Here is a 14,874-nt window from a genome sequence, read left to right as displayed (position 1 = left end):
TAAAAGCCGAAATGTGCCGAAATGTCGGCTTTTAAAGTGGTTGGAGCATTTTTTATTGCACGCTCTGGCGTTTCGCCTCGCTCTGCCGTTTCGCCTCGCTCTGCCATTGTATGCCGCGACTAAGCACGCGGTGCTGACGTGACGTCAGAAATGCGTCAGTACATTATAACCGGTTATGGGCTATTACTGAACCGAAACCGAATCGTCCTCGTCTGCATCGCGATGCACCGTAGAAACGATTAATTTTGACACCCCTAGTACATGTTCAGTAACGCTTGCGTTACAACACACTTTTAGCCCAAAATTTAATTGTTAAAAAAAAAAACGGGGTAAAAAAACAGCACGACCGCGAGACATTAACGAATGAAAAATGCAAGTTATTACCTGTTCGTGGTCAGTCAATAGTCGCGTGTGGTGTCCAAGTTTGTAAATAAAGACTAAATGACAACTTCTGATATATTTGTATGGCGATTTATTTAATTCATCTCCCCCTTGCTGGTGTACCTTTGTATTGTGTGAAATAGTCCAGTAAAAGCGCGTTTAGGGCATGATTTCGGTCTCTGTGCTCACGCTGGCCCGTTGAAAAGCGGCTAATGGGAGAATATGGTAGAAGAAGACTGTACACTCACGAGATGGACATGCACATTACTCTGTTTGTTCTGTGTTTTCTTTCTAACCAGTTAGGCTATGTTTAGGTGGTGTTTTTCATCATGTTTTCATCACGCAATCATGTTTTTGATGCGGTGGTGACACTTTCATGTAAAATGTAAGGGTGACGCTGCCAATAAAAGCACCTAAAAGCTGTCACAAAGAACCGGCAAAAGTTATGATTATGAATATGTCAAATATAGCAAGGAGACATTTTAATTGTTTATTAATAAACAAGTGTTTTCTGTGTCAGTGTCAGCTTCAAAGATGAAGTTTGTCGATGCTGACTCACGATCTTCGCAGTAGTGAACGCGCCAGAGAGAAATACACAGTTCATGCGGATTACATAAGCAGAGAGCAGTCTGTTTTCTTTCGTTTTGAATTGTTCTGTTTAAAAGTAGACATGTCTGTGAGGCAAGTAGGCGCTGAGTTTCGCTGAGTTCACTCCGTGTCGTGATTATCTAATGTCTACTATATTTACTTCTTATTTATTAAATCCAGGCTAACATTGATTGAAATTAAGATAAAATTAATACAAAACGAAATTCACTTTAAAGAAAGGCTTTGTGCTTTCTGTTTGAGGTCTCTGTGAAACTTTTAAAGGGACACTAAGTAGGAATTTCTCCCATCTAGTGGTGAAACTGTATTTTGCATTCAAACGAATAATGCTCTCCAGCGCCTCACTTTTTCAAATGCGCGTTGCATCTACGGTAGCCGTTATGTACCAAAAAGCTATGACAGGATGTCTTATAATAGCACTTCGAGTTTTCCTTCGGGTGAACAGGTTTGTTATTTAAAACAAACTGAAACTTGAATCAACGAAAAAAAGAATGTTACAGTATAAATTACTGACTGTGAAAAACATTAACTATGGTAGTTAGTAGTAATGCCGCCTTTATTCGTTATATTTTTGAAGTACGTGCACTGTTAGATATCATCATCATCCGTGCCTTCTCTAACGTTACTTTACTCAATAGCTGCTATTCATCAAAGAGCCTGTTTAACTTACTATGAATAGATAAAGAGATATAACTATAAATGTTCTACTATCTATATAATAAAGTTCCAACCAAGCAATGAAAAATAAGCTTGTAATTAAGACCGTAACATTGACTTACCTGTCGAGAAGAAAGCAGGCAACTTCAGCATCTCTTGTTTTGAAAGCTTTCTCCTGCATTAGCGATCCCGACATTAACCCTTGTTTTTGTAATCTCCGGTCACGTTTCCTTTTACGGTCTATTTTGGACTTTTTCGATGATGAGGACTCCTTATCCTGTGACTCATATGTATGTATGAATGAACGGTGTATAAATAACCGTGCAGTGCATCCTTTTAAACTTGCCGCGGCAGTGACAAGCGCCTCTCAACTGCTCTGCTCCTCCGCTTCTGCTCAGTAGCTGGCTTCAGTCACGTGACGCTGGCTCTGAACGAAACGCGTTGGCCTAGTACTTTTTGTCCCTCTATGCTATTATAGTTTTTCAAGATGGCGGAACTACATGGAAGCCTCCGTGGACCTACCCGTCCCATGTATATAAAGATAATAAATTCTTCATTTACGAGGATTAGTCTGATCATTGGCATAGGTATTTGTACACCATTGAGGGCATATTTATGAATACAAATATTGATTTGAGATAATAAAATACCTAAAAAGCTACTTATTGTCCCTTTAAAGCAGTCTTTTAGTGTCGCTTTCAGAGCGCTCACGTGCGTAACCGGGAACTGTCACGTCCGTAACATTGTTTTTTCCTCATAAATGCGAAAATAAAATGAATATATTATGTTCTGTGGAGAGCCAACCCTTCTTCATCTGGTGGGTAGTATTACTTTTGGTTTGCTTAGTGTAATTCACAGAATTACTAAAAAATATTTTGCTACCTAAAAGTTTTACCTAAAAAAGATATTTTGTGTCACGCATGCATGCATGTCTATTTTCCTCATATTAAATATAAAACGCATGTGTAGACTGATATTTTTCTAATGTCTGGACTCCTTTATTAAGGGAGTAGCCTATGGATATATAAACAGATGTTTCAATATATTGGTATTAAATGCATTTTCTGAGAATTTATATTTCAAGTTTTTACTGCAAATGTCACGTCCATAACGCTGGAATTGCCCAATTTTAAAGAATGTATCCTAGACTAGTTTTGTGGTGTAGGTCTATGTATTTTATAATGTTAACTTCAAATAACACTAATAGTAATTTAAAGATGTGGTAGCATTGGATCTGGATGGGAAGGATAACTCTGGGAGTTGGAAGGGGTGTGTCGCGATTCTGCCTTCTCACACCGCGACACAGGTTCGTGGATCTGAGTGTCGCGATTTCTGTTTCATATCGCCTATTGTTACAGCCCTAGTCATTTTAGAATGTTAAGTTCTACTTCTGTAGTTATTTTGGTGAAAGTAACTCAAAAGTTATACAGCAGTAATGTAACGCATTACAATTCTGAGACAGTAATATTGTAAGGTAAAGAATTACTTTTAAATAACAGTAACAAGTAATGTATAATGTATTACAGTTTGGAAGTAACTTGCACAACAGCAACAGCTCTTCATATCTGCTGACATGTGACTGACAGTCATTTACAATCAATTAACAGAGAAGTTATAATGTATAAATCATGTTGACTCACTTGATTTTCTCCACTTTGCTATGAGAGTCCATCAAAAGAGCAGAGAGCTTCCCTCCATCCAGATATCCTAATATATCTTCACTCAGATCCAGTTCTGTCTGCAATAATGGACTTTTACCCAGAACTTTAGTGAGATACTCACACGCTTCCTGTGCAGCAGCCATTTTCAAAAACCTACAGGAAGTAGAAGAGAATTTTAGATGAGATAATTTGTTAAAATTTTATACATTTTGCTGCTCCCATCCTACTTATGAGTATGAGTGGAGTTATAAATCAAATATAGAAACAAAAATAGATCATTCCCACTAGTATGTTTCATAGTTAGTATATGAGTGTGATGTAGGGTTATGATTCGAAAATCAATTCCAATTCAGGTCAGGAATCAGATAATTGTAAGAATTTAAATTCTTAAATTAAATTCTTAAAGTGATTTTAAACCATTCAAGATGACTGAATTACTTTTGTAACTGAATTTGTAATGCATATCTTGCATTTGATTTCAGTTTCTGTACCTGAACATCTGAAATCTTAAACATATGTATCTTTTAGTTATATGTATTTGTGTTATTGCTAATGTGTTTATTTGTTCTTATTTAATTGCTGAGTATTTATTGTATTTAATAATGCTTGAAATTATTAGTTAGAATAGCTGTTTTTGCTGTGGTATTTTTGTTAAAACCATAGGCAAAAGTTCCTTGTATAAGTTCTTTAGCTTTTAAATTTTTGTTCATGGTATTCAGCTGCAACGGAACATTTAGGAAAAAAAGACTATGTGAATGATATTGTAACAGTTATTCTGTTATACGTGTTTAGTTTCGTTTTCATGGACTTTTAATTTGCATTCTTCAGTTCCTATTTTCCTTTGTTCAGTTTTCCCGCTTCTCCTTTGTTGTCATGGTAACTAATATGATTTGCCATCATGTTCAAATGTGTTGTCGTTGATCAACTCGTTTTTACCTGTATATTTAAGTTCCTGTGTTTTCAGTTCTAATTAGTCTGGTCACATTAACGTTAAGTTGTGTCTGCTTGCCTGCCTGCCTTTTGGATTGTTTGCTCATATGGATTATTAAAGCCTTTTTGAACCTGATCTTCATCATTCTGTTCTTCCTACAACCCAAACGTGACAGATTTGAATTTTTTTACCTTATTGGAATCAAAACAAGGAATTGATACAAATTGGAATCAATAAGCAGAATCAGAATCAGAATTTCAAAAAATTCAAATGACCAACTCTACTGTGATGTTTCATTTGGTTTTTGGTTGTTCCTAGAGTTTGGAATTTGTTTCTAAAGCATTCCTTTTAAGTTTTAGCTTTATAACCATAAACTAAAGCTTACATAAGGCTGCAAATAAATTTTGTGTGTGTGTGACAACCAAATAAGAACTTGTATAGAATGTTTTCTTCAATTAATAATTTTATAGATGTCAAATATTTTTTTCAGTTTGTGTTGATGAAAGAGAACTTGCTATTATTAAATGTAATAATTTTTTTGGTGTGTGATAAATGAACTAAAAATTCTAAAATTGAAGATAAGCAGCAATCACTACAAAATTGTAATGTTTACTGGATATTATGTGATGTTTAATGTTTATTGCAATTGTGGAAATAAATAGCTTAATTTATTGACAAAATATGCAAGTTTTACTGTTAAAAGAAATATAAAATCTGCACCGTTTTCATCAACGCAGCAGAAGTGTAGTAACTGATAGTGCTGTTAATGTTCTGTTTATACCAGAAGTTTATTGCTTATGAAAACAAATTCATGATCTTGCCAATTTTAATCCTCCATATTATGTGATGTGATTAATAAACAATGGATCAATACAAGACATGAAAATCAACTGATTATTGTTTTGTTGCAGCATGGCTTCAGGTCATTTTAAAAGTACAATTTTATTAAATATTTCAAGGTTTTATTCACCTGGTCTTTAATTTACATTGTTCATCCTGTAGTAAATCACTGAGCTCCTTCACTCCTGATTGTCCAGGATCATTTCCTCTGAGATCCAGCTCTATCAGGTGTGAAGGGTTTGATCTCAGAGCTGAAGCCAGAGCTTTATAACCTTCTTCTGTGATACTGCAGTCTGAGAGTCTACAGAAAAACAGAAGAAAAAACAAACAGCTGTTATTATTCTATTTGGAGACACAGATTATCGCATCACTAATGGGATTTATGAATGGCTTCTGACAAATTAGACAAATTATGAACAAATTATTGCCATATAGAGTGTGCAAAAACATATGCCAATATGATGGGGTTTTCTTATATTGGCAAAATCTCCCTTAGATATAAATACAATATATGCATTGACCAAAACCTTATTAAATTAAATAACTTTAATAACCTTATCTTATTAAATTAATAGTTCACCAAAAGATGAAATTCCATAATTTTGGGATTTTGTCCTCATGTTGTTTAAACATTTATTTTCCTCACTAAACACAAAAAGAGATATATATATACACAAAATATAGATATACACAAAAACATATTAGCCTCAGTCATAGTGTAAATTTAAAAAATAGTAAAACTTTTTTTTTTAGTTCATCTAATTAAAATAGAATGAATTAATTCATTCATTTAATTAAAATCTAATCCTTAATAAATGTGCATAAACATGCAGAAATGTAGATGAATGTTAATACACACTTCAGTTTCTCTAATCTGCATTGTGTATTTTCCAACAGAACACAGATCTTCTTTATTCCAGAGTTTCCTAGTTTATTCTCACTCAGATCCAGCTCTATCAGGTTTGAAGGGTTTGAATTAAACGCTGAAGTCAGAGCAGCACAACCTTCTGCTGTAATACTGCTATTATTCAGCCTGAAGAGAAAACAAAGACAGGAAACATTCTTCAGTTTATTTCAGCCACAATTCACAATACAGTAACAGAAGGATACATTTATATGATGGATCAACTAATCTCAATTCTCATTTTTAAAGAGCAATGACAGTCTTTTATTAGACTTTAAAATGTAATATACATTTTATTTAGTAAAATATAAAACAATGTAAAATACTTACATCAGTGTGTTGAGTTTACAGTGTTTATCCTGCAGTAGAGCAGCGATCTGATTCACTCGTGTGTCTCCTAGTTCATGTTCACACAGATTCAGTTCTCTCAGGAGTAACGGGTTTTTACCCACAATTCCTCTCACATACTGACAGGCTTCATCTGCAGTAGGACTCAAAAACCTGCAGATAAGAAGATAAAGAATTCAAATAAATTATTAAACTTGATCTAAGGTAAAATAACATAAGAATATGTGTGTGAAATGGTTAATTTTGTATTAGTAAAATAATGAATCTATGAATAATTCACCCGCAAATAATTTGTTATATTATTTCATTTACATTTACATTTATTCATTTAGCTGACGCTTTTATCCAAAGCGACTTACAATTGCTATATATGTCAGAGGTCGCACGCCTCTGGAGCAACTAGGGGTTAAGTGTCTTGCTCAGGGACACATTGGTGTCTCACAGTGGATTCGAACCCGGGTCTCTCACACCAAAGGCATGTGTCTTATCCATTGCGCCACACCACCCCGTGATTTCATCACGTGATTTCATCACGTCTCACCTCAGTGTCTTGAGTTGACACTTCTGATCCTGTAGTAAATCACTGAGCTCCTTCACTCCTGATTGTCCAGGATCATTTCCTCTGAGATCCAGCTCTATCAGGTGTGAAGGGTTTGATCTCAGAGCTGAAGCCAGAGCTTTATAACCTTCTTCTGTGATACTGCAGTCTGAAAGTCTACAGAAAATACATAAACATGAATACAGTTATTACACAATATAAACAATTGTATTATAAATAGGGGTGTGAATCTTCATTGGTCTCATGATTCGAATCGATTATGATTAGCATGTCAATGATTCAATTCAATATCACGATGTGCTGCATCCTCAATTTTCAATATTACTGCACATGGCTACATTTTTGGCAATGAATACAAGCAGTCAGATATATGAACTCCTTTTTTAGTTGATCTACTCCAAGAAAGTATACTTTCTGAATGTAGCAATCATCAAACAAAACTTAAGTCTGAACCAATGTTCCCTTTAATTTATTTTAATAAACTCTAATTAATTTATATAAGAGCAGTCTTAAATGAGTTAAATAAAGTCTTAAATGAACATAAAGAGTTGAAAGGGAATGAGGCGCATCTGCAGATCTTAAAGTGACAGCAGCCACTAATGCTGTGTGTCATTAAAGTTAATCAAAGAACAAAGGTAACAGTGAAAATTACTCACTGCTCATGATTAAAAAACTTTTGTAGCTTTAATAAGGATTCATCTATTTAATTTATTATTTATGCAGTGCAGACTGTTAGATAACTAAATTCAATTTCTGTATATTTCACAGGGCACAGGTAAATATGATATTTATTATGGGTTTATGTAATGATTGTTTTAAGTTAAGTGTTGTAAGTGGGGTCTACAACTTCGTTGTCACGCTCCCGAATGTAACAGAATGGCTATAATTAATGTTTTAAATTGGGGTAGACATCATCAAGACATCAGTAGCAGTTTTAGTATCAGTAATACTGGCCTTCATACATAAAAATATGCCATTAAACAAGTATTTAAAATATAGTGTCTTTATGTTGCTTCTACATTAATTTGGAGATTAACTGTGAAATTATTACATTATAAAATATATGAAAACCTTATAAAAGCTGTTTTTAATTGTGATTAATCGCAATTAAATCACAGAAAAAATGTGTGTTTAATGTAGATCATTTTTTTAAATCAATTGACAGCACTTTTTTGAAACCCACTAAAAATTCTGAGGTATGTACCTGATGTATTTTGAGTTTGCACACTTCTACACCTGTGGTGCATGTGTAATTGTACATTTCTCTAAGTTTTGTTACTTTGCTGTGCTCATCACACATCACACGTTATTCCTAGCAATCAAGCCACCTTTTTAAAACATGATGACGTTTTTCACATGTCTTTGCATTTTACGTTGCGTCTCATATTGAGCTACTTGGTCTGAAAATATGACACTATGCCTAAAGAGACTGATTCTGATGATCGGATCTCTGCCGCTCACACACAACCACATCATTCTTTTTGAATGGAACCTGTAAACCGCATTCATCGATTCTAACTCTATAGCGACACAAACTCTATGGCGGTTAACCAGAGCACTGCAATAATTCCCCCACACCTTGTGCGTCTGTTCTCTGCGCAGCGTTTTATTTTTTCTTCTAAGAGGAAACATTGGTCTGAACACAGCAGACAGCCACTATAAAACATTCCACCTTCTTGAGAAAAAAACAGAGTTTGCTTGAACTATCCTCAAAGTTAACCTGTGTAGATTTAGAAATTGGCTCTGTGTAACAGGCCTATGTACACATCTGCATTTAAAATAAGCAATGTCCACACACAGACAAATAATTTAAACATAAATGGCCTACAGCAATTTATAGTGGAAGCTGTTTCCCTCCAGGTTAAGTAAGTTTGTGGGAACTTCAAAAAGTAACCTAAAGACCCCATGTGGTGAAAATCAAGTTTTTAATGTTCATATTTCAGTGTGGTGTTTTTAATATGCTTTGACACCACTGCTGAGTGTTTTCCCTTTAAAATTACAGATTACCAAAAACCAAAATGTGGTTTGAAACCACCCTTGTTCTCTATGTCAGAAACATGCTGTAACCAATCCTGTCAGCGTACGGGGGAGCTTTAGCATATCATTAACTATGCTGCGGGGCAGGAGGTTTCAAGAGAATCCAGTTTATCCCACTGTATTTTTCTGTTGATAAGAAACATCGGTAACATATAGCGGATGAATTATGTATATTAAGATGTTATGATGAACTTCATGCCTTTCTCCACTGACTTTCTATGGTATTCAAAGCGTTTGTTATGATGCTGATTTTAAGAAGAAATCTGTCTGACTCTGAGATGCGAATGGGAACATGGTTTGTGTAACATTAACAACACATTATTAGCTGTTTGATAACGTATTCAAGCCAAAGCCTAATCATAGCAATTACTGTTATGTGACCGACATTGCAGAGAGCGATACATAAAACACATTACCATTCTGATACATCAACAAGTAGATGACCCTATGTAAATTGGTCTTCCTTTTCTTCTGAATCAGTTTCTCAATAAAACGTATATGGATTAATTAAACCAGTATTTCCACTTGCCATTGTGTCACATTTACTACAGTAAAGTTGACCAAGTGAATCAGGAAGGTCTGAGCTTGTGTCACAGTGTGGAAGCGGGACTGATTTGCATATTCATGAATCCATGTATAGTAAATGAGGCAAGGGTGTAGAATTACATTAAAGCTATTTTAAGGCATGAAGAAATTAATTTCACAAGAAAAACAACAACATTTTACCTTTGATAAACAAATACCTTTGATAATGAAAGACGAGTTTTAAAGGATAAAACTATTTACTATAGGGGGAATTTAAAAATAGTTATGCCATTAATTTAACCCTTTTACCTGAGTCTCTCCAGTGTACAGTTTGTATTTTCTAATCCGTTCTGGAGTTTCTTCACTCCTGAATCCTGCAGATTATTGTTGCTGATGTCAAGCTCTTTCAGACTGGAGTTTGATCTCAGGACTGTAGCGAGAGCTGAACAGCTTTCCTCTGTCAGACCACACTTATGCAGCCTAAAATGATGAACAGGGCAGAGAATTAATACTTATATTTAGTGTTCACTAAGAATGTGTGTTTTGGCCAGTGTTTGGTTCATCTGATTGCTTTACAATGCTTAAAAATGTAATTTTATGTAAACAGAGCTGCAATGTTTACTTTGGAAAATGATTTGATTATTTCTTTGAGAGAGTACATAAAAATACTGTGTTTTATACATAATAAGCCAAAAATTTTTTTTCATTTTCTAAGCTAAGATACATGTGTATACAGTGAAAGGTCATGTCAGCATTGAAATACAATAATATCACCAATTCAAAATCACCAAAAATGTAAATATTTAAAAAAAAGAAAATGTTGGTGGAGAATCTGTATAACATATTATATATATATATATATATATATATATATATATATATATATATATATATATATATATATATATATATATAGGTCCTTCTCAATAAATTAGCATATTGTGATAAAGTTCATTATTTTCCATAATGTAATGATAAAAATTAAACTTTCATATATTTTAGATTCATTGCACACCAACTGAAATATTTCAGGTCTTATATTGTTTTAATACTGATGATTTTGGCATACAGCTCATGAAAACCCAAAATTCCTGTCTCAAAAAATTAGAATATCATGAAAAGGTTCTCTAAACGAGCTATTAACCTAATCATCTGAATCAACTAATTAACTCTAAACACCTGCAAAAGATTCCTGAGGCTTTTAAAAACTCCCAGCCTGGTTCATTACTCAAAACCTCAATCATGGGTAAGACTGCTGACCAGAAGGCCATTATTGACACCCTCAAGCAAGAGGGTAAGACACAGAAAGAAATTTCTGAACGAATAGGCTGTTCCCAGAGTGCTGTATCAAGGCACCTCAGTGGGCAGTCTGTGGGAAGGAAAAAGTGTGGCAAAAAACGCTGCACAACGAGAAGAGGTGACCAGACCCTGAGGAAGATTGTGGAGAAGGACCGATTCCAGACCTTGGGGGACCTGCGGAAGCAGTGGACTGAGTCTGGAGTAGAAACATCCAGAGCCACCGTGCACAGGCGTGTGCAGGAAATGGGCTACAGGTGCCGCATTCCCCAGGTCAAGCCACTTTTGAACCAGAAACAGCGGCAGAAGCGCCTGACCTGGGCTACAGAGAAGCAGCACTGGACTTTTGGACAAATTTTGCATGTCATTCGGAAATCAAGATGCCAGAGTCTGGAGGAAGACTGGGGAGGAAATGCCTGAAGTCCAGTGTCAAGTACCCACAGTCAGTGATGGTCTGGGGTGCCATGTCAGCTGCTGGTGTTGGTCCACTGTGTTTTATCAAGGGCAGGGTCAATGCAGCTAGCTATCAGGAGATTTTGGAGCACTGCATGCTTCCATCTGCTGAAAAGCTTTATGGAGATGAAGATTTCATTCTTCAGCACGACCTGGCACCTGCTCACAGTGCCAAAACCACTGGTAAATGGTTTACTGACCATGGTATTACTGTGCTCAATTGGCCTGCCAACTCTCCTGACCTGAACCCCATAGAGAATCTGTGGGATATTGTGAAGAGAAAGTTGAGAGACGCAAGACCCAACACTCTGGATGAGCTTAAGGCCGCTATCGAAGCATCCTGGGCCTCCATAACACCTCAGCAGTGCCACAGGCTGATTGCCTCCATGCCACGCCGCATTGATGCAGTCATTTCTGCAAAAGGATTCCCGACCAAGTATTGAGTGCATAACTGAACATAATTATTTGAAGGTTGACTTTTTTTGTATTAAAAACACTTTTCTTTTATTGGTCGGATGAAATATGCTAATTTTTTGAGATAGGAATTTTGGGTTTTCATGAGCTGTATGCCAAAATCATCAGTATTAAAACAATAAAAGACCTGAAATATTTCAGTTGGTGTGCAATGAATCTAAAATATATGAAAGTTTAATTTTTATCATTACATTATGGAAAATAATGACCTTTATCACAATATGCTAATTTATTGAGAAGGACCTGTATATATATATATATATATATATATATATATATTTTTTTTTTTTGTGCGTGTGTGTTAAACAATGTGTCAAAAAATTAAGCAGAAGTAAAAAGAAAAATTTCAGCACCAATGTTTTGTCATTTTTCATGACAATCTATTCAAATGGACATGTATAAATCAAATTTAAATATAACATGCATAAATGTAGATGAATGTAAATACACACTTCAGTCTCTCTAATCTGCATTGTGTATTTGCCAACAGAACACAGATATTCTTTATTCCAGAGTTTCCTAGTTTATTCTCACTCAGATCCAGCTCTATCAGGTTTGAAGGGTTTGAATTAAACGCTGAAGTCAGAGCAGCACAACCTTCTGCTGTAATGCTGTTATTATTCAGCCTGAAGAGTAGAGAAAACAAAGACACGAAACATTCTTCAGTTTATCACAAAACATTTTTAATGAGCAACAATAATAGTGTCACATGCATGTTCTGTGTTCCCTACTTCATTGTGTATTTGGTTCTGTCCTGTGACCTAGTTTTCCTCAGTCTGTTTATTTAGTCATACATTCACCTGTGTCCTATTATCTCATCGGCTCCCTCATTTGTTCTAGTATTTATACTCCGTTTTTTTTTTCAGTTGGTTGTCCCTTTTCATCAATGTTAAGGTGTGTTATGTCTGCTTCCCTGAGTTCCCTATCAGTCGGTATCTCTCGACGCAAGTCGTGACAGACGAATAGGAATCTCCCAAGAGTGGCCAATCTACTTCTACACTAGTAAGTGTAACTAAACGAGCAAATAAACATTGGCATGCGACGATTTGCAGCAGCTGCTCTGCCTCACTAGCCTGACTACGTCAGACTTCCTACTTCCGCTCAATTTCATTTCGCTTCTGTATTCAGTCTGAGAAAGCGTAATAGCTTTCCGTTTTCTCCGGCCTGAAAACAGCCGGCCAATCAACGAACAGAGGGCGGGCTGAGAGCTGTGACGTAGACACTGATTGTACCGTGGATACGTAGATTTACTTCACATAGTCTACAAAAGTCGTTCACAGCCATGTTCACTCCGGTATTTCGCTCGATGGTTTTGTTTTCGCATCATACATGTGTTTACAGTGGAAGTTAGATGCGGCTGAGCATGCGCATAACACACGCCATAACCAAACGTTATGTGATTGGCTTACGGGAACCAATGATTTTAAACTTCAGACAAGCGCCCCCCCCCCCCCCCCCCCCCCCCCGCGAGAAAGAAAACGCTTTTCAATTATGATATGCCAGACTCTGTCTACGAAGCAAAGCGAAGTAGCAGAGTTTGGTATTACCAGGCTACTGCCTCACAGCACGAGTATATAATGAGCAGCAGGTGCATTGCATCCTCAGCTTTTCGCTTTGGAGCCAAAGGTTTCATGTATGCTCTTGTCTGCAAGCAGTGTCTTCTGAACGAGCAAGCTCTTCAAGGAGAACCTCTCGATTTCATCGGTGTTGGTGTCATGGCGCAGCAGTGGGGTTGATTTCCTCTTTTTTTTTCTTCTTATTATTATCAGAGCGCTGAAAAGCTGTTTTTACAGCTGGTTTTGGTTTGGTTTGTTATCAAAGCTGGTAAGATCTGTGCCTTCAACGAGAGTTAGTGCACACTACAGGTTGCAATTCAACCCGTGTGTTTCTGGCTGTGGTTGTTTCCTCTCCTCACTAGCCCTGTTTCCATTACCCTTCAAATTGCGCAAATTGAAATTGCAAATTGAAAATACAGTACTGTGCAAAAGTCTTAGGCATGTTAATACTACCCCACTACCCCCGGTATGATCTGATCTCACCATCATCGAGTCCGTCTGTGATTACATGAAGAAACAGAAAAAACTGAGACAGACTAAATCCAGAAGAACTGCGGGAACGTCTCCAAGATGCTTGAAGAAACCGTCCTGCAAAGCTTCCTGAAAAACTATGCGCAAGTGTACCTGGACAAAAGCCGTTTTAAACGCAAAGGGTCTTTACACCATATATTGATTCGAATTAGTTAATAGAAGTTAAATCATAAATAAATTCAATTTGTGATTTTATTTTTGAAAGCATTCTCACTTTGCAGCATTTTAACACAAGTGGCAGTGCTTTTCACAGTGCTGTAGCTTTGCAGGAAGGTGAAGCAGCGGCTTCAAATCATTGCATGCCAATGTTCATTGGCTCATTTAGTTACACTCAAAGTAGATTGGCCTCTCTAGTGAGATTCCTATTCGTCTGTCACAATGTATGATTCTGTTCCCTCCTTTAGGGAACGAGGGTTACCATATGTAACAGAGACGTTCTCCTGTGGTTTATATTTGGATTAAAGGCTATTTTGTTTGAATCTTCATCCACGTGCGCTTCCTACTAGCAGTAACCGTGACAGATAGTTTTAGTCCATACCAGTTAAATATATTTCACATGTTAAGTATTAAACCAAGGGAAATACTCACATCAGTGTGTTGAGTTTACAGTGTTTGTCCTTCAGTAGAGCAGCGATCTGATTCACTCCTGTGTCTTTTAGGTCACGTTCACTCAGATTCAGTTCTCTCAGGAGTAACAGGTTTTTACCCACAATTCTTCTTACATAATGAAAGGCTTCCTCTGTAGCAGGACTCAAAAACCTATAAAGCCATTAGTGAAATAGCATTTCTGTTAATTATTCATATGCATATAATTTTTTTGTATTATTTCATCACGTCTCACCTCAGTGTCTTGAGTTGATACTTCTGATCCTGTAGTAAATCATCGAGCTCCTTCACTCCTGATTGTCCAGGATCATTTCCTCTGAGATCCAGCTCTATCAGGTGTGAAGGGTTTGATCTCAGAGCTGAAGCCAGAGCTTTATAACCTTCTTCTGTGATACTGCAGTCTGAAAGTCTACAGAAAAGAGATTTAAAAAATAAAAAAGTTATACATTTAATATCACTTAAAACAATTATATCATAAAAATCATCAAATGCCTTTTCTCCTGTAAGTA

The 14,874-nt window shown here is 36.2% G+C and overlaps 1 protein-coding gene across 1 annotated transcript in view; it reads right to left on the bottom strand.

Annotated features, from left to right (window-relative positions):
* The window catches only part of LOC311291143 (uncharacterized protein), a gene marked incomplete at its 5' end in the record, with an annotated part of 100,882 nt that overhangs the window by 15,425 nt on the left and 70,583 nt on the right, over positions 1-14,874 (bottom strand). The window contains 9 exons of the mRNA XM_084410016.1: positions 3,285-3,458; positions 5,207-5,377; positions 5,936-6,109; positions 6,311-6,481; positions 6,870-7,043; positions 9,759-9,929; positions 12,125-12,298; positions 14,348-14,518; positions 14,601-14,774. Of these exons, the coding sequence (XP_084266142.1) occupies positions 3,285-3,458; positions 5,207-5,377; positions 5,936-6,109; positions 6,311-6,481; positions 6,870-7,043; positions 9,759-9,929; positions 12,125-12,298; positions 14,348-14,518; positions 14,601-14,774 (1,554 nt within the window). The remainder of the gene's footprint in view (positions 1-3,284; positions 3,459-5,206; positions 5,378-5,935; positions 6,110-6,310; positions 6,482-6,869; positions 7,044-9,758; positions 9,930-12,124; positions 12,299-14,347; positions 14,519-14,600; positions 14,775-14,874) is intronic.

This window comes from Rutilus rutilus (genome assembly GCF_951802725.1).
Source record: "Rutilus rutilus genome assembly, chromosome: 5".
NCBI classification, from domain to species: Eukaryota; Metazoa; Chordata; class Actinopteri; order Cypriniformes; family Leuciscidae; genus Rutilus; species Rutilus rutilus.
The sequence above is the reverse complement of the archived record's forward strand: the minus strand, read 5'-3'. Positions and strand labels throughout refer to the sequence as shown.